Below are 22,274 nucleotides of genomic sequence, written 5' to 3' on the forward strand. Positions count from 1 at the left end.
TGTTTTTAGGGATGTTCTGTAAATAGTTACCTTACTACTTGGTGCGTCCCATGCATGTGCACAGGTATCGCTAGTACTCAGATAATTCCTTGAGAATATGTTGCAATAATTCACTCAACCACTTGGGGTGTTTCTGTTGCGCAGAACCAATTATCGATAGGATTGGACACAGTGGGATGCTTTCTTTTTGTATTTTGAGTACGGTAAACTGTACATCAGAGGACGCTGTGAGCCATGTGGATGGATTCGCTCATATACATCATGTGGGAGTTCTTTGCGTTTGCACAATTGCAATAAATGCGTTTGCAATTTTTGTTCAAGTGCGGCTGTGCAGTCGCAATGAGCCACGTTACCAAGTAATTTGAATTTTGTTTCGTCATTCAGAACCTCAAGCACTTTTTCCATGTAATCGCGCTTGTTCATAACAACTACTCTAGATCCTTTATCAGGTTTACACATATGTCTTGGTTGGTATTCACACCTCAAACAGTGGGCATACATTCACGTTCCACATGAAAGTCAGATGTGTTATTTGGGGTTCCACAATAAGCATATCTGTGTCGGAGTGGCGACCCGTCCAGGATTGTACCCATTAGCCAAGGAGACTGCTTAGGCAGCACCAACGGTCTGCACAGAGTATCGTCCTGATGGAATAAGCATATGCAATGTCAGTCAGTCGTGCCATACAGTAATTTGATTAATTAGAAGTAGGAATGTAGCCTGGATGAGTTTGAGCGTAGAGTAGCAGTTGAAACCCGAGTCCTATCCAGGTTCCTCCTGATGATTTCGTCTTTACTTTTTGCTCGTTCGAGTTCCTTCTGATGATTCCAATGCAGTACCTGTTTTATTTGGTCTTCCATTTGATTTGAATTTAATTTTGAGCTCACCTGGAACATAGTTGCGGGGAGCTTATGGGAATGCGCGTCGTCAGTCGGTCTGTCCATCCATCCACAAACACTTGCAACTATTTCTCTGAAACGACACACACAATTTCAATGAAACTTCACCACAACCTTCATCACCCGTGATGTACCAAAGTTTGCTCACACCATTACAAAAGTCAGGGTTTGAGGGGATCTGCGGGGGGTTGCCCCCCAAAATAGGTATTCGCTTTCTTCTCAGAAACTACATACACAATTCCGATGAAACTTGACCACAACCTTCATCACCCGTGATGTACCAAAGTTTGTTCATGCTATTTATAAGATCGGGATCGAAGGGGATTTACGGGGGGGGGGGTGAGAGGGGGGGTCGGTCACCACCCAAAATAGGTATTTGCTAAAATATTCGTTCATTCGTGCATTTTGCTGATTCCGCCCCACATTGACTTCCTTCTCAGTACCATTAATCTACCAGGTGAGCGCCGATGGGTGTTTCCGCTATGTTTTTAATGACAAATTTGCCACCACAAGAGTTGGCTCACACCAAGTCCTTCTCAAGACTGCGCAAAGCATTCCTTGAATACCGTCTCGTTACCTCCACCAAAGAAGGTGAAGGAGGTTATGTTTTCACCCCTCTCTTGTCTGTTTGTTTGTTTGTGATTGTCTGTGTACAGGATATCTCAAAAACTTGTGGAAGGATCTGGATGAAATTTTGTGGACAGGTTCAGTGTGTGACAAGGACGAACTGATTACATTGTGGTGAAGATCCAGATCCGGATCCGACTACTAGAATTTTTTAAAAGTGATTCTTCACCATTGAGAGATAGGGAAAAACGAATATATAGCACGATATCTCAAAAAGTTGGGGACAGATTCGGGCGAAATTTGGTGGATATGTTGGCTGTGTGGTAAGGACGAATTGATTCGATTTTGGTGAAGCTCCGAATCTGGATCTGGATGCGAGAATTATTTCATTTTTTACGTGATTCTTCACCATTGAGAGATCGGGCCAAAAACGATATAGTACTGTATAGCATGATATCTCAAAAATGTATTTGGTCCGGTATGTTCTCGTGGAACAGGTATTACGTGGCGGAGGTATGCGCTCTACCGAGTGTCATTCTTGTTTTCTTTGTTTTTTCTGCCACCGCTTATCCGATTGACACAAAATTTTAACCATATGTGTGATGACTCTTGTAGAATGTTTCAATGATAATTATGACGTCCTAGGTCACGTGGTTTGGCAGCCATGTGGGGAAAAAGGAAAAACTTTCGACCTCTGTTTCTCCAAAACCGCTCCATGTAAAAATTTAACACTTGGCTCATGTGAAGTACTCCCCATGGGAAATTATTATGATTTTTAGCTCCCCTGCAACGTAGTTCCAGAGTGCTTATGGGATGGCATGTTGTCTGTCCGTCCGTCCGTCCACAAACACTTGTAACTTCTTCTCCGAAACGACACACACGATTTTGATGAAACTTCACCACAACCTTCATCACCCGTGATCTACCAAAGTTTGTTCACGCAATTGAAAAAAATCAGGGTCTAATGGTATTTACAGGTGGAGAGGTGGGTTCCCCCCAAAAATACGTATTTGCTTTCTTCTCAGAAACTACGCATGCAATTCTGATGAATCTTGACAATCTTCATCACCCACGATGTACTAAAGTGTGTTTACTGCATTAAAAAAATCGAGGCCTGGGGGCCTCTACAGAGGGAATTTATGGGGAAGGTATGGCCCCCGCAAAATATGTATTTGCTTTCTTCTCCGAAAGATTAATCTCGCATTAAATTAATTGCGTGCGCATTCATCTCCAAGAGTCTCGGCTGTAGGCCTCCAAGGGAGAAGTTTGGCCATCCGTACAGGTAGGGATTAAACCCCCTGGACACAACAATATTTGAAGAGCCACATTATCATGTTATTGTGGTTGTTTAATGGCGTACATGGTACAACTACGGAATTATTTGCGGTCCGTCAGGTTCAAGGTGGTCACGTGGGTGAGGTGAGGAGTAATAATGGATGGCGGATGATTAAGAATGCTAATCGTTTCCCATTATCATTTCTTACACTGATTTCTCAAGGTCTCAGGTGTGAAGACCGACCAAGTTCAGACATTGTGTTGCAAGATATTTTGGCTGCAGTGTTGATTTAACATTTCGGTGACAATTATTTTTGTCTAAACTTTCATAACTGAGCAACATTTACTCAGATCTTGTTCCAAATACCTGGTGTGTATGAATAATGGGCGGCACTTTTGGAGAGCAATCGACTGTATTGAAAAATCGTATTGAACAGGTCCAACCCGAGCTTCGTACTCAGCATGCATTGCGCGGTCCCACCACCAACATCACCCTCGGCATCCCCTGCTGGTTTTCACGCCACTAGATGTAAGAACACCACATGTAATAGATCTTACACTTAATTTCATGTCGCCGTTTTTAATAATATACGAGACGACCTGTGAACCTGTTGGGTTCCGGTTGTGACAGCGGTTGATGAAAAAAATAATTTCAAGAAAAAAAAAAGATAGCTCCAGTGAACTATACCGCTGAGGTTGTTTGCATTGATCAAATTCTCCCGAAGAGTACTTGACTGAATCGTGAATTGATCTTTTTAATAATTTTTTTCGTTGCCCGATTTGAATGAAACTTGATACTGCACACCCCAGGCGAATGGTAAGTAAGGTGGCCCTAAAATTTTTGCGCTATCGTGTACCGTTTTGGCTTTATTCCAGGAACATACAAGATGAGAGTTTTTGTAATATATGGATGTATTAAGCACGTACTCTGTGTATTGTCTTATCTCAGCGGATTTTAGCATCAACAGCTCGACCAACACCCATTTAAGCAGAGAAACACAGTGTAAAGCAGAACTGGAGGAAAAGGCAAAACATATCCTGTATAGGTATAACTATCAGTCTGTGTTTATCTCGGTAACAATACTTTGACTGTTAATGTTAACGTGTGCTTCAGCATCAAGCTCTTCTGGTGCATCAACATTTTATCATGTTGTGTGTTACTGTTTGTGCTACGAGCTTGCAAAACGGATGGTAATTCCTAATTAGATTACTCATTCACTCTATTTTCTATATAAAAATGTAACCTTGAAAAATGAAAAATTTACCGTGAAAAACAACAATTGGGAATTCTTTCATCAGAAATTGTTGGGGACCCGTGAAGAACTTCAGTTTTATACGAGTGTTTGCCCTTCAGTTCCATCTCATGTAATGTATGTATATTATAGTCTGGCTGCATACTTTTTCAAATCAGATTAACAGTTGACTGCAATCACATCACTCGATGCAAATACCGTGATATCTGCCGTGGCTGGAAGAAGATATCCACACACTTGAGTTCTGTTTCACTTTGTTACTCACGTTGAAATAAAGGATTTTTAAAATCTTGATTGTAAAAACAAATAAAGGAGGTGGCATTGCCCCCGCCCCCCATACCCCACCCAAAATCTACCGGTGCCACCACCCTCCTCATTCCCCCCTTCCTCCTCTCTTCCCCCCTCCATCTCCTCACTCTCCCTCTTTTTCTCACCCCATCCCTCTCCATTCTCCTTTTTCTCCCCCCCTCCCAGTATACCCGTCAGCGAAGCGATGGGTAGTATTTACTCGTGCTGTAATAATATGGGTGGAAGCATATCTGGTAACGTCAGAGTGCCCTTCTAGTTTTTTTAGCCCCATTGGAGTTGATCTGAAACGGGGGGGCGGGGGGCTTATGGATTTCATCTCGTTTTTTGTGTGTGCATGTGTGCGTCCGCAACCATATATCAGACATGTATTGTCCGATTTTAGTCCCACTCGGCACAAAGACAACATATGATGGTATACATTTGCAAATCATTTTATTTCACGATGCAAACAAAAATGGACGACTGGAGGCCATTTTAGTTGTGAAAAAACCCGATGTCGAACACGTCCTCAACCATTTCTCAGACATGCATTTTCCGATTTTGTTCAAATTTGGCGCACAGATAATGAATGATGGCTTAGATACGCACATCATTTGTTTTCAATACCAGATCCAAGATGCCTGACTGGCTTTTGTTACTTCAATGTGTCCACAACCATTTCTCTGACATGCATGGTCCGATTTTGTTCAAAATTGGCACAAGCACAGTACATGATGGCATACATGTGCACTTCACTTTATTGTGCGATCTGATAAAAGATAGCTGATTGGTAGACTGGCGGACATTTTAGTTGTTTAAAACACCCCTCTATTGAACATGTCTTCAACCATTTCTAAGACATGCATTCACCGGTCTTGTTTAAACTTGGCACACAGATAAGGAATGACGGCTTAAATATGCATGTCATTTTTCTTCGAGATGAGATCCAAGATGACCGACTGGCGGCCATTTTAGTTGTAAAAAATACCTCGATGTTGAACATGTCCTCAACCATTTTTCGGACATGCATTTACCGATGTTGTTCAATCTTGGCACACAGACAAAGAATGATGGCTTACATAAGCACATCATTTTTCTTTGAGATCAGATCCAATATGGCCGACTGGCGGCCAATTTGTGACTTAAATGTGTCCCCAATCATTTCTCAGACATGCTGGTCGGATTTTGTTTAAACTTGGCACAAGCACAGTACATAATGGCACACACTTGCACCTCATTTTATTTTATGATCTGATCAAAGATGGCTGACTGGTAGACTGGTGGCCATTTTGGTTCATAAATATGGGCTCGCCCTTTTACTCCGTATCACAAAATTACTAAAACAACGGTGACTATGACATTTCATGTGTTTTTTTTTTTTACTTGTTTATTTTATACTTGCTCTAATCTCGTGGAAGATCTTTGACAACGAACAAATCAGGACACAACACAACAAAGCGAACAGCAGAAGAAAGGGGAAACACCAACAGTAGGGCGGAGGGAGAAATTGGACAGAGATGGACACACAAGGGAAGAATGAGATTGCAGACCAGCCTGGTGTTGGCTCAGTGGTTAGGGTGGCGGCTTGGGATCCTAGGGTCTTGAGTTCAAGCCTCGTCGGCCGCTGAATTAATACACCAGGGGGTTGACTCAGCCTGTCAGCCTTCCGTGGTCGGCAAAATGAGTACCAGTTCCAGTGTGTACTGGTAGAGGGGCACTGCATCAGCGACACAGTCGCGCTTCAAGAAATGATAGCTACCCTGGCAGCTAAGCTGCCATACGACCACAGATTGCAGAGAGTGTGGAATGTGGTTCCACAGGCAGAGAAAAAGAGGAATGAATGAGTGGAGGTGGGCAGTGGTTCTGGATTTAGGCAGTTTCACCAGGTGGTGTTGCTGGTGGACCATGTGCGTGCTGCAGATACCTGGGGGTGTGGCGGGGGGAGGACTAAACACAGAAATGATAGAGGGTGCAAGTCCAGAAATGAGGCAGAAGAAGACAGAGTGATAGGCCAATAGACTCAGCTTTATCGAGAGAGATTCCAATGATATTGAAGGCCTTTGTTTCAATGGCATCAAGCTGTGTAAGATGTGAGGCAGGGGAGCCAGCCCAGAGTAGAGAGCCCTTCTCCATCGAGCTGTGGATGAACTCCATATACGTGTATAGGTAGTCAGGTGTGCCGGCGTCCGGCTTTGGAGGCCAATTTTGAAATTTGGCTTGCCCAAGAGAGATCATGACTGAGAGTGAGACCCAATAATTTGAGTACACACACACACACACACACACACACACACACACACACACACACACACACACACACACACACACACACACACACACACACACACACACACACACACACACACACACACACACACACACACACACACACACACACACACACACACATTTCAAGGCCATTTTCCCTGCTAGAGCAGGGGTTAGCCGTGTGGGTCCCATGATAATCTTCTATCATGGTTCCCTTTTTAAGGCGATGGTTTTTTATGGCCAGATGCCCTTCCTGGCGCCAACCCTTTCGTCGCCTCTTACAACACGCAGGAATACGGTGTACCTATTCTAAACCGGGGCACACACCAGGACATCCCAGCAAGCTGGTACTCATTTTGCCGACCTCGGAAGGATGACAGGCTGAGTCAACCCCACCTGGTGTTAATTGAATGTCTGATCGGGATTTGAACTCAGGACCCCAGGATCCCAAGCCCAAGACCCAAGAATTTGAGTGACTGTTCATTATGTTTTAAGTGAAATTTCTTTATTTTGTGATGCTGTAATATATATATATATATTTTTTTTTTTTACAGGAGTTGTACCTAAATGCATGAGCTCTGAAGGTGTGGATAGTGTAAAGGAGCGGGAGATTGATGAACTCAAAGAAATGAAGGAAGCCTTACGGTACGTGCTTTTTTTACGTGTGAATTTGGCCTTGCAGTACACAAACAAGCTAAAGGGAAATGCTTAGATTTACGTTGCACACAAGTAAGCCTTATGCACATGAAGTAAGCCTTAGTTGGGGTATATTCCGAGAATATTTCCGCTTTTATGAAAACGAACCATGCATGGAAGCTTTCGGGTGTTTGTGGATGGAAGCCTTCGAGTGTGTTTTGGGAGAAGCCTTCGTTGTACTCAGGAGAAGTCTTTGGGTGTACACCGGTAGAAGCTATGGCATGTGTTTAGGGCAGAAGCAATAGTCTGCATGGTTAGAAGCCTCATCGGTTGTGCGTGGGAACTTAAGCCTGCCACACATTAGCTGATGTTCACTGTCGCAACACGACGACACAGTCAGCGAATCTCGTAAAGTCTTGTGTTGTCGTAGACTGCCATACACTATGCGACTGTCCGTGACACTATTGTCAGAAAACAAAATGGTGATGAAGAGGAAACACAGATAGAAGATTTGAAGGGTGAAAGTTCTGAGCACTGGCAGAAGTCACTTAAAGATGAGCTGCAATTGGTCATTACAATGCTCCCCGTCGGCGATCTTCGTCGACTGCCAAACACTACATGATGATGCAAGACTATTTCTGACAACTCGTCATTAAGGCTGAACATGTTCAACTTTTATGATGATCGCTGACGAGCCTGAAAACCTTGTTGACGACAGCTGCACATTACATGATTGTCAAAGACTTTCACAGACTATACTGTCGCAGACGGTCTTGTCGCGTTGTGTCAACTATTGTGTGGCAGGCTTCATGATTAGGGTGTGCATAGTTATAAACCTTGAGGTGTGTTTGGGTGGAAGCCTTAGGTTGTTAATGTGTGGAAGCCTGAGAACGTTACCATGTGTTCTGAGCTGCTTAATTTGTTTTGAGTACTGCCAAGTTTGGATTTATCCTGATTTAAAATTATGAGTAAATACAGCACACTACAACAACTGGAGTGAACTGTTGCACTTTGACACATCTTTTGACAGTCTGTCCAAGGAAGAGTATGATTGTGAACAGCAACATAGGCTGGAAGCATGTAGATCAACCACAACCTCAGCTTCTCCATCACCACAAGTTTCTACATCTGGTCTCTCAGAATCAACTGAATTGAGCAAGCCTGAGGTATATTTTGTTCTTTGTTTAATTGCTTGCTTCATTACCTCTGCCACCGAAGGTGAAGGCCGTTATGTTTTCACCCCTTTCTGTCTGTCTGTTTGTCTGTCTGTCTGTCTGTGCACGGGATACCTCAAAAAGTTGTGAACGGATCCGGATGAAATTCTGTGGGACAAGGACGAACTGATTAGATTTTGGTGAAGATCTGGATCTGGATCCGACTCATAGAATTTTCTTAAAGTGATTCTTCACCATTGAGAGATTGGTCGAAACCGATATATAGCACGATATCTCAAAAAGTTGTGGACGGATTTGGATGAAACTTGGTGGACACGGGTGTGTGACAAAGAAGAATTGATTCGATTTTGGTGAAGATCCGGATCCTGATCCGACTACGAGAATTTTAAAAGTGATTCTTCACCATTGAGTGATCGGGCCACAAATGATATAGTACTGTATCGCATGATATTTCAAAAATGTATTCAGCCCGATATGTTCTCGTGGATCAGACATTACGTGGTGGAGGTATGCACTCTATCAAGTGCCCTTCTAGTTTTTCATGTGTTTCTACATTCATATTTACATTAGAATAGCAAATACAACCTATCACTTCACTGATGAGATTATTACGTTTGGGGGGTGGGGGTGGGGTAGGGGTATGAGAAAGACAGAGGGAGGGAGAGAGAGAGGATGTGGGAGGGGAGGGGAGGGGGGGAGATAGAACGGAGGGGAGGGAGAGGAGGGAGAGAGATGGAATGGAGGGGAGGGAGAGAGATAGGATGGAGGGGAGGGAGAGTGATAGGACGGAGGGAGGGAGGGAGAGTGATAGGACGGAGGGAGGGAGAGAGATGATAGGACGGAGGGGAGGGAGAAAGATGATAGGACGTAGGGGAGGGAGAGAGATGAGAGGACGGAGGAGAGGGAGGGGACAGAGGTGAGAGAGAGAGAGAGAGAGAGAGAGAGAGAGAGAGAGAGAGAGAGAGAGAGAGAGAGAGAGAGAGAGATTAGACAGTGGGAGAGGAAGAGAGATCGAGAGGACAGAGGGGAGGGAGAGAGAGACAGAGAGGACGGAGGGGAGGGAGAGAGAGACAGAGAGGACGGAGGGGAGGGAGAGAGAGATAGAGAGGATGGAGGGGAGGGAGGTAGAGAGGGGGCAGAGGGGTGGGAGAGAGCGAGAGAGGGGCAGAGGGGTGGGAGAGAGCGAGAGAGAGCAGAGGGGTGGGAGAGAGAGATAGAGAGGATGGAGGGGAGGGAGATAGAGAGGTGGCAGAGGGGTGGGAGAGAGCGAGAGAGGGGCAGAGGGGTGGGAGAGAGAGATAGAGAGGACGGAGGGGAGGGAGAGAGATAGAGAGGACGGAGGGGAGGGAGAGAGATAGAGAGGACGGAGGGGAGGGAGAGAGATAGAGAGGACGGAGGGGAGGGAGAGAGATAGAGAGGACGGAGGGGAGGGAGAGAGAGATAGAAAGGACGGAGGGGAGGGAGAGAGAGAGAGAGAGAGAGAGAGAGAGAGAGAGAGAGAGAGAGAGAGAGAGAGAGAGAGAGAGAGAGAGAGAGAGAGAGAGAGAGAGAGAGAGAGAGAGAGAGAGAGAGAGATTAGACAGAGGGGGAGGGAAAGAGAGATCGAGAGGACAGAGGGGAGGGAGAGAGAGAGATCGAGAGGATGGAGGGGAGGGAGAGAGAGATCGAGAGGACGGAGGGGAGGGAGAGAGAGATCGAGAGGACGGAGGGGAGGGAGAGAGAGATAGAGAGGACGGAGGGGAGGGAGAGAGAGATAGAGAGGACGGAGGGGAGGGAGAGAGAGATAGAGAGGACGGAGGGGAGGGAGAGAGAGATAGAGAGGACGGAGGGGAGGGAGAGAGAGATAGAGAGGACTGAGGGGAAGGAGAGAGCGATAGAAAGGACGGAGGGGAGGGAGATAGAGAGGGGCAGAGGGGTGGGAGAGAGAGAAGCAGAGGGGTGAGAGAGAGACAGGGGCAGAGGGGTGGGGGAGAGGGAGAGGCAGAGGGGTGGGGGAGAGGCAGAGGGGTGGGGGAGAGGCAGAGGGGTGGGGGAGAGGCAGAGGGGTGGGAGAGAGGAAGAGGGGTGGGAGAGAGGAAGAGGGGTGGGCGAGAGGGAGAGGCAGAGGGGTGGGAGAGAGGGAGAGGACGGAGGGGAGGGAGAGAGAGATGGAGAGGACGGAGGGGAGGGAGAGAGAGATGGAGAGGACGGAGGGGAGGGAGAGAGAGATGGAGAGGACGGAGGGGAGGGAGAGAGAGATAGAGAGGACGGAGGGGAGGGAGAGAGATAGAGAGGACGGAGGGGAGGGAGAGAGAGGGGGCAGAGGGGTGGGAGAGAGCGAGAGAGGGGCAGAGGGGTGGGAGAGAGAGATAGAGAGGACGGAGGGGAGGGAGAGAGATAGAGAGGACGGAGGGGAGGGAGAGAGATAGAGAGGACTGAGGGGAGGAAGAGAGAGATAGAGAGGACTGAGGGGAAGGAGAGAGAGATAGAAAGGACGGAGGGGAGGGAGAGAGAGAGAGAGAGAGAGAGAGAGAGAGAGAGAGAGAGAGAGAGAGAGAGAGAGAGAGAGAGAGAGAGAGAGAGAGAGAGAGAGAGAGAGAGAGAGAGAGATTAGACAGAGGGGGAGGGAAAGAGAGATCGAGAGGACAGAGGGGAGGGAGAGAGAGACATCGAGAGGACCGAGGGGAGGGAGAGAGAGATGGAGAGGACGGAGGGGAGGGAGAGAGAGATCGAGAGGACGGAGGGGAGAGAGAGAGAGATAGAGAGGACGGAGGGGAGGGAGAGAGAGAGATAGAGAGGACGGAGGGGAGGGAGAGAGAGATAGAGAGGACTGAGGGGAAGGAGAGAGAGATAGAAAGGACGGAGGGGAGGGAGATAGAGAGGGGCAGAGGGGTGGGAGAGAGAGAGGCAGAGGGGTGGGAGAGAGAGAGAAGCAGAGGGGTGAGAGAGAGACAGGGGCAGAGGGGTGGGGGAGAGGGAGAGGCAGAGGGGTGGGGGAGAGGGAGAGGCAGAGGGGTGGGGGAGAGGCAGAGGGGTGGGGGAGAGGCAGAGGGGTGGGGGAGAGGCAGAGGGGTGGGAGAGAGGAAGAGGGGTGGGAGAGAGGGAGAGGCAGAGGGGTGGGAGAGAGGGAGGGGAGGGAGAGAGAGATGGAGAGGACGGAGGGGAGGGAGAGAGAGATGGAGAGGATGGAGGGGAGGGAGAGAGAGATGGAGAGGACGGAGGGGAGGGAGAGAGAGATAGAGAGGACGGAGGGGAGGGAGAGAGAGATAGAGAGGACGGAGGGGAGGGAGAGAGAGATAGGACGGAGGGGAGGGAGAGAGAGATAGAGAGGACTGAGGGGAGGAAGAGAGAGAGAGAGATAGAGAGGACTGAGGGGAGGGAGATAGAGAGGATGGAGGGGAGGGAGATAGAGAGGTGGCAGAGGGGTGGGAGAGAGCGAGATGGAGGCAGAGGCAGGTGGGGGGAGAGAGAGAGAGAGAGAGAGAGAGAGAGAGAGAGAGAGAGAGAGAGAGAGAGAGAGAGAGAGAGAGAGAGAGAGAGAGAGAGAGAGAGAGAGAGATTAGACAGTGGGAGAGGAAGAGAGATCGAGAGGACAGAGGGGAGGGAGAGAGAGACAGAGAGGACGGAGGGGAGGGAGAGAGAGATAGAGAGGACTGAGGGGAGGGAGAGAGAGATAGAGAGGATGGAGGGGAGGGAGAGAGAGATAGAGAGGATGGAGGGGAGGGAGGTAGAGAGGGGGCAGAGGGGTGGGAGAGAGCGAGAGAGGGGCAGAGGGTGGGAGAGAGCGAGAGAGAGCAGAGGGGTGGGAGAGAGAGATAGAGAGGATGGAGGGGAGGGAGATAGAGAGGTGGCAGAGGGGTGGGAGAGAGCGAGAGAGGGGCAGAGGGGTGGGAGAGAGAGATAGAGAGGACGGGGGGGAGGGAGAGAGATAGAGAGGACGGAGGGGAGGGAGAGAGATAGAGAGGACGGAGGGGAGGGAGAGAGATAGAGAGGACTGAGGGGAAGGAGAGAGAGATAGAAAGGACGGAGGGGAGGGAGATAGAGAGGATGGAGGGGAGGGAGATAGAGAGGTGGCAGAGGGGTGGGAGAGAGCGAGATGGAGGCAGAGGCAGGTGGGGGAGAGAGAGAGAGAGAGAGAGAGAGAGAGAGAGAGAGAGAGAGAGAGAGAGAGAGAGAGAGAGAGAGAGAGAGAGAGAGAGAGAGAGAGAGAGAGAGAGAGAGAGAGAGAGAGGAGCAGAGGGGTGGGGGAGAGGGAGAGGCAGAGAGGTGGGAGAGAGAGGCAGAGGGGTGGGAGAGAGGGAGAGGACTGAGGGGAGGGCGAGAGAGATAGAGTGGATGGAGGGGAGGGAGAGAGAGATGGAGAGGATGGAGGGGAGGAAGAGAGAGATGGAGAGGACGGAGGGGAGGGAGAGAGAGATAGAGAGGACGGAGGGGAGGGAGAGAGAGATAGAGAGGACGGAGGGGAGGGAGAGAGAGATAGGACGGAGGGGAGGGAGAGAGAGATAGAGAGGACTGAGGGGAGGAAGAGAGAGAGAGAGAGAGATAGAGAGGACTGAGGGGAGGGAGATAGAGAGGATGGAGGGGAGGGAGATAGAGAGGAGGCAGGGGGGGGGGGGAGAGGGAGAGGGGGGCAGAGGGGTGGGAGAGAGAGAGGTGGAGGCAGAGGCAGGTGGGGGAGAGAGAGAGAGAGAGAGAGAGAGAGAGAGAGAGAGAGAGAGAGAGAGAGAGAGAGAGAGAGAGAGAGAGAGAGAGAGAGAGAGAGAGAGAGAGAGAGAGAGAGAGAGAGAGAGAGAGAGAGAGAGAGAGAGAGAGAGAGAGAGATTAGACAGTGGGAGAGGAAGAGAGATCGAGAGGACAGAGGGGAGGGAGAGAGAGACAGAGAGGACGGAGGGGAGGGAGAGAGAGATAGAGAGGACTGAGGGGAGGGAGAGAGAGATAGAGAGGATGGAGGGAGGGAGAGAGAGATAGAGAGGATGGAGGGAGGGAGGTAGAGAGGGGGCAGAGGGGTGGGAGAGAGCGAGAGAGGGGCAGAGGGTGGGAGAGAGCGAGAGAGAGCAGAGGGGTGGGAGAGAGAGATAGAGAGGATGGAGGGGAGGGAGATAGAGAGGTGGGAGAGGGGTGGGAGAGAGCGAGAGAGGGGCAGAGGGGAGGGAGAGAGAGATAGAGAGGACGGAAGGGAAGGAGAGAGATAGAGAGGAGGGAGGGGAGGGAGAGGCATAGAGAGGACGGAGGGGAGGGAGAGAGATAGAGAGGACTGAGGGGAAGGAGAGAGAGATAGAAAGGACGGAGGGGAGGGAGATAGAGAGGATGGAGGGGAGGGAGATAGAGAGGTGGCAGAGGGGTGGGAGAGAGCGAGATGGAGGCAGAGGCAGGTGGGGGGGAGAGAGAGAGAGAGAGAGAGAGAGAGAGAGAGAGAGAGAGAGAGAGAGAGAGAGAGAGAGAGAGAGAGAGAGAGAGAGAGAGAGAGGAGCAGAGGGGTGGGGGAGAGGGAGAGGCAGAGAGGTGGGAGAGAGAGGCAGAGGGGTGGGAGAGAGGGAGAGGACTGAGGGGAGGGCGAGAGAGATAGAGTGGATGGAGGGAGGGAGAGAGAGATGGAGAGGATGGAGGGGAGGGAGAGAGAGATGGAGAGGACGGAGGGGAGGGAGAGAGAGATAGAGAGGACGGAGGGGAGGGAGAGAGAGATAGAGAGGACGGAGGGAGGGAGAGAGAGATAGGACGGAGGGGAGGGAGAGAGAGAGATAGAGAGGACTGAGGGGAGGAAGAGAGAGAGAGAGAGAGATAGAGAGGACTGAGGGGAGGGAGATAGAGAGGATGGAGGGGAGGGAGATAGAGAGGATGGAGGGAGGGAGATAGAGAGGTGGCAGAGGGGTGGGAGAGAGCGAGAGAGGGGCAGAGGGGTGGGAGAGAGAGAGATGGAGGCAGAGGCAGGTGGGGGAGAGAGAGAGAGAGAGAGAGAGAGAGAGAGAGAGAGAGAGAGAGAGAGAGAGAGAGAGAGAGAGAGAGAGAGAGAGAGAGAGAGAGAGAGAGAGAGAGAGAGAGAGAGATTAGACAGAGGGGGAGGGAGAGAGAGATCGAGAGGATGGAGGGGAGGGAGAGAGAGATCGAGAGGATGGAGGGGAGGGAGAGAGAGATCGAGAGGACAGAGGGGAGGGAGAGAGAGATCGAGAGGACGGAGGGGAGGGAGAGAGAGATAGAGAGGACGGAGGGGAGGGAGAGAGAGATAGAGAGGACGGAGGGGAGGGAGAGAGAGATAGAGAGGACGGAGGGGAGGGAGAGAGAGATAGAGAGGACGGAGGGGAGGGAGAGAGAGATAGAGAGGACTGAGGGGAAGGAGAGAGCGATAGAAAGGACGGAGGGGAGGGAGATAGAGAGGGGCAGAGGGGTGGGAGAGAGAGAAGCAGAGGGGTGAGAGAGAGACAGGGGCAGAGGGGTGGGGGAGAGGGAGAGGCAGAGGGGTGGGGGAGAGGCAGAGGGGTGGGGGAGAGGCAGAGGGGTGGGGGAGAGGCAGAGGGGTGGGAGAGAGGAAGAGGGGTGGGCGAGAGGGAGAGGCAGAGGGGTGGGAGAGAGGGAGAGGACGGAGGGGAGGGAGAGAGAGATGGAGAGGACGGAGGGGAGGGAGAGAGAGATGGAGAGGACGGAGGGGAGGGAGAGAGAGATGGAGAGGACGGAGGGGAGGGAGAGAGAGGGGGCAGAGGGGTGGGAGAGAGCGAGAGAGGGGCAGAGGGGTGGGAGAGAGAGATAGAGAGGACGGAGGGGAGGGAGAGAGATAGAGAGGACGGAGGGGAGGGAGAGAGATAGAGAGGACTGAGGGGAGGAAGAGAGAGATAGAGAGGACTGAGGGGAAGGAGAGAGAGATAGAAAGGACGGAGGGGAGGGAGGGAGAGAGAGAGAGAGAGAGAGAGAGAGAGAGAGAGAGAGAGAGAGAGAGAGAGAGAGAGAGAGAGAGAGAGAGAGAGAGAGAGAGAGAGAGAGAGAGAGAGAGAGAGAGAGAGAGAGAGAGAGAGAGAGAGAGAGATTAGACAGAGAGAGGGAGAGAGAGAGAGAGAGAGAGAGAGAGATTAGACAGAGGGGGAGGGAAAGAGAGATCGAGAGGACAGAGGGGAGGGAGAGAGAGACATCGAGAGGACCGAGGGGAGGGAGAGAGAGATGGAGAGGACGGAGGGGAGGGAGAGAGAGATAGAGAGGACGGAGGGGAGAGAGAGAGAGATAGAGAGGACGGAGGGGAGGGAGAGAGAGAGATAGAGAGGACGGAGGGGAGGGAGATAGAGAGGGGCAGAGGGGTGGGAGAGAGAGAGGCAGAGGGGTGGGAGAGAGAGAGAAGCAGAGGGGTGAGAGAGAGACAGGGGCAGAGGGGTGGGGGAGAGGGAGAGGCAGAGGGGTGGGGGAGAGGGAGAGGCAGAGGGGTGGGGGAGAGGCAGAGGGGTGGGGGAGAGGCAGAGGGGTGGGAGAGAGGAAGAGGGTGGGAGAGAGGGAGAGGCAGAGGGGTGGGAGAGAGGGAGGGAGGGAGAGAGAGATGGAGAGGACGGAGAGGACGGAGGGGAGGGAGAGAGAGATGGAGGGGAGGGAGAGAGAGATGGAGAGGACGGAGGGGAGGGAGAGAGAGATAGAGAGGACGGAGGGGAGGGAGAGAGAGATAGAGAGGACGGAGGGGAGGGAGAGAGAGATAGGACGGAGGGGAGGGAGAGAGAGATAGAGAGGACTGAGGGGAGGAAGAGAGAGAGAGATAGAGAGGACTGAGGGGAGGGAGATAGAGAGGATGGAGGGGAGGGAGATAGAGAGGTGGCAGAGGGGTGGGAGAGAGCGAGATGGAGGCAGAGGCAGGTGGGGGGAGAGAGAGAGAGAGAGAGAGAGAGAGAGAGAGAGAGAGAGAGAGAGAGAGAGAGAGAGAGAGAGAGAGAGAGAGAGAGAGAGAGAGAGAGAGAGAGAGAGAGAGAGAGGAGCAGAGGGGTGGGGGAGAGGGAGAGGCAGAGAGGTGGGAGAGAGAGGCAGAGGGGTGGGAGAGAGGGAGAGGACTGAGGGGAGGGCGAGAGAGATAGAGTGGATGGAGGGGAGGGAGAGAGAGATGGAGAGGATGGAGGGGAGGGAGAGAGAGATGGAGAGGACGGAGGGGAGGGAGAGAGAGATAGAGAGGACGGAGGGAGGGAGAGAGAGATAGAGAGGACGGAGGGGAGGGAGAGAGAGATAGAGAGGACGGAGCGGAGGGACAGAGAGATAGGACGGAGGGGAGGGAGAGAGAGATAGAGAGGACTGAGGGGAGGAAGAGAGAGAGAGATAGAGAGGACTGAGGGGAGGGAGATAGAGAGGATGGAGGGGAGGGAGATAGAGAGGATGGAGGGGAGGGAGATAGAGAGGACTGAGGGGAGGGAGATAGAGAGGATGGAGGGGAGGGAGATAGAGAGGTGGCAGAGGGGTGGGAGAGAGCGAGAGAGGGGCAGAGGGGTGGGAGAGAGAGAGATGGAGGCAGAGGCAGGTGGGGGAGAGAGAGAGAGAGAGAGAGAGAGAGAGAGAGAGAGAGAGAGAGAGAGAGAGAGAGAGAGAGAGAGAGAGATAGAGAGAGATTAGACAGAGGGGGAGGGAAAGAGAGATCGAGAGGACAGAGGGGAGGGAGAGAGAGATCGAGAGGATGGAGGGGAGGGAGAGAGAGATCGAGAGGACAGAGGGGAGGGAGAGAGAGATCGAGAGGACGGAGGGGAGGGAGAGAGAGATAGAGAGGACGGAGGGAGGGGAGAGAGAGATAGAGAGGACGGAGGGGAGGGAGAGAGAGATAGAGAGGACGGAGGGGAGGGAGAGAGAGATAGAGAGGACGGAGGGGAGGGAGAGAGAGATAGAGAGGACTGAGGGGAAGGAGAGAGCGATAGAAAGGACGGAGGGAGGGAGATAGAGAGGGGCAGAGGGGTGGGAGAGAGAGAAGCAGAGGGGTGAGAGAGAGACAGGGGCAGAGGGGTGGGGGAGAGGGAGAGGCAGAGGGGTGGGGGAGAGGCAGAGGGGTGGGGGAGAGGCAGAGGGGTGGGGGAGAGGCAGAGGGGTGGGAGAGAGGAAGAGGGGTGGGCGAGAGGGAGAGGCAGAGGGGTGGGAGAGAGGGAGAGGACGGAGGGGAGGGAGAGAGAGATGGAGAGGACGGAGGGGAGGGAGAGAGAGATGGAGAGGACGCAGGGGAGTGAGAGAGAGATGGAGAGGATGGAGGGAAGGGAGACAGAGGGGGCAGAGGGGTGGGAGAGAGGGAGAGAAGGGCCGAGGGGTGGGAGAGAGAGATAGAGAGGACGGAGGGGAGGGAGAGAGATAGAGAGGACGGAGGGGAGGGAGAGAGATAGAGAGGACTGAGGGGAGGAAGAGAGAGATAGAGAGGACTGAGGGGAAGGAGAGAGAGATAGAAAGGACGGAGGGGAGGAGAGAGAGAGAGAGAGAGAGAGAGAGAGAGAGAGAGAGAGAGAGAGAGAGAGAGAGAGAGAGAGAGAGAGAGAGAGAGAGAGAGAGAGAGAGAGAGAGAGAGAGAGAGAGAGATTAGACAGAGAGAGTGAGAGAGAGAGAGATTAGACAGAGGGGGAGGGAAAGAGAGATCGAGAGGACAGAGGGGAGGGAGAGAGAGACATCGAGAGGATGGAGGGGAGGGAGAGAGAGATGGAGAGGACGGAGGGGAGGGAGAGAGAGATAGAGAGGACGGAGGGGAGAGAGAGAGAGATAGAGAGAGGACGGAGGGGAGGGAGAGAGAGAGATAGAGAGGACGGAGGGGAGGGAGAGAGAGATAGAGAGGACTGAGGGGAAGGAGAGAGAGATAGAAAGGACGGAGGGGAGGGAGATAGAGAGGGGCAGAGGGGTGGGAGAGAGAGAGGCAGAGGGGTGGGAGAGAGAGAGAAGCAGAGGGGTGAGAGAGAGACAGGGGCAGAGGGGTGGGGGAGAGGGAGAGGCAGAGGGGTGGGGGAGAGGGAGAGGCAGAGGGGTGGGGGAGAGGGAGAGGCAGAGGGGTGGGGGAGAGGCAGAGGGGTGGGGGAGAGGCAGAGGGGTGGGGGAGAGGCAGAGGGGTGGGAGAGAGGAAGAGGGGTGGGAGAGAGGGAGAGGCAGAGGGGTGGGAGAGAGGGAGGGGAGGGAGAGAGAGATGGAGAGGACGGAGAGGACGGAGGGGAGGGAGAGAGAGATGGAGAGGATGGAGGGGAGGGAGAGAGAGATGGAGAGGACGGAGGGGAGGGAGAGAGAGATAGAGAGGACGGAGGGGAGGGAGAGAGAGATAGAGAGGACGGAGGGGAGGGAGAGAGAGATAGGACGGAGGGGAGGGAGAGAGATAGAGAGGACTGAGGGGAGGAAGAGAGAGAGAGATAGAGAGGACTGAGGGGAGGGAGATAGAGAGGATGGAGGGGAGGGAGATAGAGAGGTGGCAGAGGGGTGGGAGAGAGCGAGATGGAGGCAGAGGCAGGTGGGGGAGAGAGAGAGAGAGAGAGAGAGAGAGAGAGAGAGAGAGAGAGAGAGAGAGAGAGAGAGAGAGAGAGAGAGAGAGAGAGAGAGAGAGAGGAGCAGAGGGGTGGGGGAGAGGGAGAGGCAGAGAGGTGGGAGAGAGAGGCAGAGGGGTGGGAGAGAGGGTGAGGACTGAGGGGAGGGCGAGAGAGATAGAGTGGATGGAGGGGAGGGAGAGAGAGAGAGAGAGAGAGAGAGAGAGAGAGAGAGAGAGAGAGAGAGAGAGAGAGAGAGAGAGAGAGAGAGAGAGAGAGAGAGAGAGAGAGAGAGGGACGGAGGGGAGAGAGAGAGAGCGAGAGAGGGGCAGAGGGGTGAGAGAGAGAGGACGGAGAGAGAGATCGAGAGGACGGGGAGAGAGAGATAGAGAGGACGGAGGGGGGGGGGGAGAGAGAGAGAGAGAGAGAGAGAGAGAGAGAGAGAGAGAGAGAGAGAGAGAGAGAGAGAGAGAGAGAGAGAGAGAGAGAGAGAGAGAGAGAGAGAGAGAGAGAGAGAGAGAGAGAGAGAGAGAGAGACAGGCACAGACACAGACACAGACACAGACACAGACACAGACACAGACACAAACCAAAGCCTCAGCCTCACCACGGGAGTTACCAATGATCCTAAATGTCTTGGTTTCCACAGCGTGAAGCCAAGAAAGGTGAGAGGCAGGAGCACCAGCCCAAAGGGGAGAGCAGTACTTCATCAGGCTGCAGACAAAAGCTTTGTATGTGGTCAGGAGCTCAGGTGGGCCGAGGGAGGACTTTGCACCACGGAGGATTGGCTTTGGAGGCCAGGTTGGAAATCTGGCTTTCCCAGGAAAGATCATGACAGATAGTGAGACCCAGAAGCTTGAATGAAAGGACTTCTTCAAGAGGATTGTTGAGAAAGAAGATGGGGGGTGGGGGGTTAGGACGGGGAGGATGTGGGGGGGGGGGGTTAGAAAGTAGGAAGGGTGGGAAAACTGAAGAGGAGAGGGGATAAATCTGTGCATGAGAGAGAGCAAGTTTCTTTGAAGGAATTCCCAGGACACAAGCAAATTCACACAGCGCGAACAACAAGAATCGCGCAGAGCCTTCTTGACCATGTCGAGGAGAAGCCAGAAAAGTTGTACGTGTTCTGACTGTCTCCACACTATCATCCCCCTCTCAAGTCACTACGACCAATCCTCAGCCTTGGCGGCTTGGCCTGCCGGTACAAAGCTGGGAAGGCGGGATTTTTCCTGCTCGGAAACATTCAGCTCTGTTGCTATTGATGGTCTTGGATGACCAGGTGTGCTTTACAGTCACGAGAACAAAGGAAACTGTAATCGCTCATACGCTGCTGAGATTAAAAGTTAAAACCTCCACCACCCATCATCATCAAAAGATATGGGATGAAACTTTGACACCACGGTGCCCGTAACAAAGCATGCGCAGGCGTGCACACACCCACTGAGAGTCCCTTTTACGATCCAAGTCTACGCATATGTACCTCTATCTTGGAGCACCTGCCGACTGTACATTCTGATTGGGACACAAACTTTACCACTCTCGACTATAAGTCACTCGGCAAGTGACTTAAGCACTCAAGCAAGCACTCCAATTAAAATGGTTGATAAGGAACGGCTGGCTTGGCAAGTAATAGCAAGCTGATTGGTAATGGCACATACCCGCAAAGCAATAAACATCGCCGATTTCTTAACATTTTCAGATTCCACTCCAGATTTTATTTCGTCCATGTAATCTGACCCTCCAAACTCAAATTATATTTCCATTATATATTTGAATTAGTCCGTGAGAGGAGATCGTGGAAAATTGCATCATGTAATGCATAAAATCGCTCCAAGCTACTAATTTGAAAACTATAGCACTTACAAAAGTGGTGAAAACAGCGAATTGTAGGTATTAGTGCGGGCCCGTAGGTGCAGGCCCGTACGTGCGTGCCCGTACATGCGTGCCCGTCCGTGGGTGCCCGTACGTGCAAAAAAACAAACAAAAAAAACTTTCAAACCACGTGCCAGAAACAATAACCACACAGACCGTTCCTTCGCTCTCCCGTGCCCGTACATGCGGGCCCATACGTGCGGGCCCGTAGGTGCGTGCCCGTACGTGCGTGGCCGTACGTGCATGCCCGTACTTGCAAAAAAAACATTAATTGTGACGTCAATAGTGATGTCATAGCACCGTGCTCTGTGATTGGTTGATAAATAAATGGTCGTAACTTGGGAACTGCTTGTCCGATTAATATCAAACCTTGAAAAGGCACATCCTCGGGTCCCCAGCAATATTCCTGGCAAGTTTCAATTAGATCGGACCAGTGGTTGTCGAGAAACGGCGGTCGCAGACACACACATACAGACAGACACACAGAGATTGCTGGAATTATAGATAGAAGATGTAGATGAGGCATTCGATGATATGAGTGAGGAAAGTAGGGGAAAAAACTTTTTGAGCACTTTATCATTAATATTCTGTTGCTGTCTGTTCCAACTCAAGGCATTTTTGAGCAGGCCGAACAAAATGGCGAATTAAGACCCCAGCGAGGTATCCGGGGATACGCCTTAAGACCCCATGGAAGAAGAGTGAGGTGGCTGGGGATGCACCTGATAAAGAATACAATTACATAAGGCCATTAATCATCTTCAAAAGGATGTGTTTTAATCCACCCAAGCACCCAATTTTCACTCTTACACTCCCTTGGAGTTCCCTTAGTTTCCATGTAAAGTTTCAGGCTGACAGGTTTCATGGTTTTGGAGTTATGGAGGACACACACACACACACTGACTGATTGACTGACTGACACACTCTGACATTTATTAGTATAGACTAATCTTTTCCTTTAATGAAACTTAATCATGCTCATTTTACCCATCCATCCTGATTTTGTGCATTGTGGAGACCTGAATTTGCATCTCGTAGTGATTTACATATACATACAGTATTTATTTTATTCGAGTGAATACCAAGAGAGAGTTCGCACAGTCCTTGAAATTCTCCTTGAAATTCCTAGAAAAATGAAAAAGCATTTTCCACTACTGGAAAATACTTGTCAGAGTCCTTGAAACTCCTGGTAAAATGGAGAAAATTGCACAAATATAAATCATCTGCCATGCTCCCAAGGGCAGAATGTGCACCCCCCACCCCACCCCCACCCCTTCCGACTTTGCATATGTTTCAGTTTCACTTTTACACAAATTATCACCCTCATTTTAATCTCCAAATTATTTTAAAAAACGCATCTCTTATTTCCATTTTGCCAGCATATACAGTACCTCAATTGATACAGTGCCCACTACATTATTTCCAGCAGTGTGAGTAAGCTGGAAGTACTATCAGGCACTCTGCACGATCGGGTGGACGAGTTGACTAACGCGCTCAACAGGGGGAGATGTGTTGACAATGGCACACGCATATCTTGGTACAGGATATACGCATGCCATTGTCACCACTCCTCATCGATCGCGTGAGTGCAGTCGTCCACCTGATAGTGCTGATGGCCCACAAACTTGGTCAATGTTGTCTCTGTAG

The 22,274-nt window shown here is 51.3% G+C and overlaps 1 protein-coding gene across 7 annotated transcripts in view; it reads left to right on the top strand.

The window, feature by feature from the left end:
* Nucleotides 1–22,274, top strand: part of CFAP36 (cilia and flagella associated protein 36) — a 133,706-nt gene that overhangs the window by 61,483 nt on the left and 49,949 nt on the right. For all 7 annotated transcript variants that reach the window (XM_085896608.1, XM_085896610.1, XM_085896607.1 and 4 more), the window contains 2 exons: nucleotides 7,105–7,195; nucleotides 8,217–8,352. In XM_085896608.1, the coding sequence (XP_085752734.1) occupies nucleotides 7,105–7,195; nucleotides 8,217–8,352 (227 nt within the window). The remainder of the gene's footprint in view (nucleotides 1–7,104; nucleotides 7,196–8,216; nucleotides 8,353–22,274) is intronic.

Source organism: Eptatretus burgeri, chromosome 9 (assembly GCF_056783735.1).
Source record: "Eptatretus burgeri isolate ZD-2024b chromosome 9, Ebu_testis_v1, whole genome shotgun sequence".
NCBI lineage: Eukaryota > Metazoa > Chordata > Myxini > Myxiniformes > Myxinidae > Eptatretus > Eptatretus burgeri.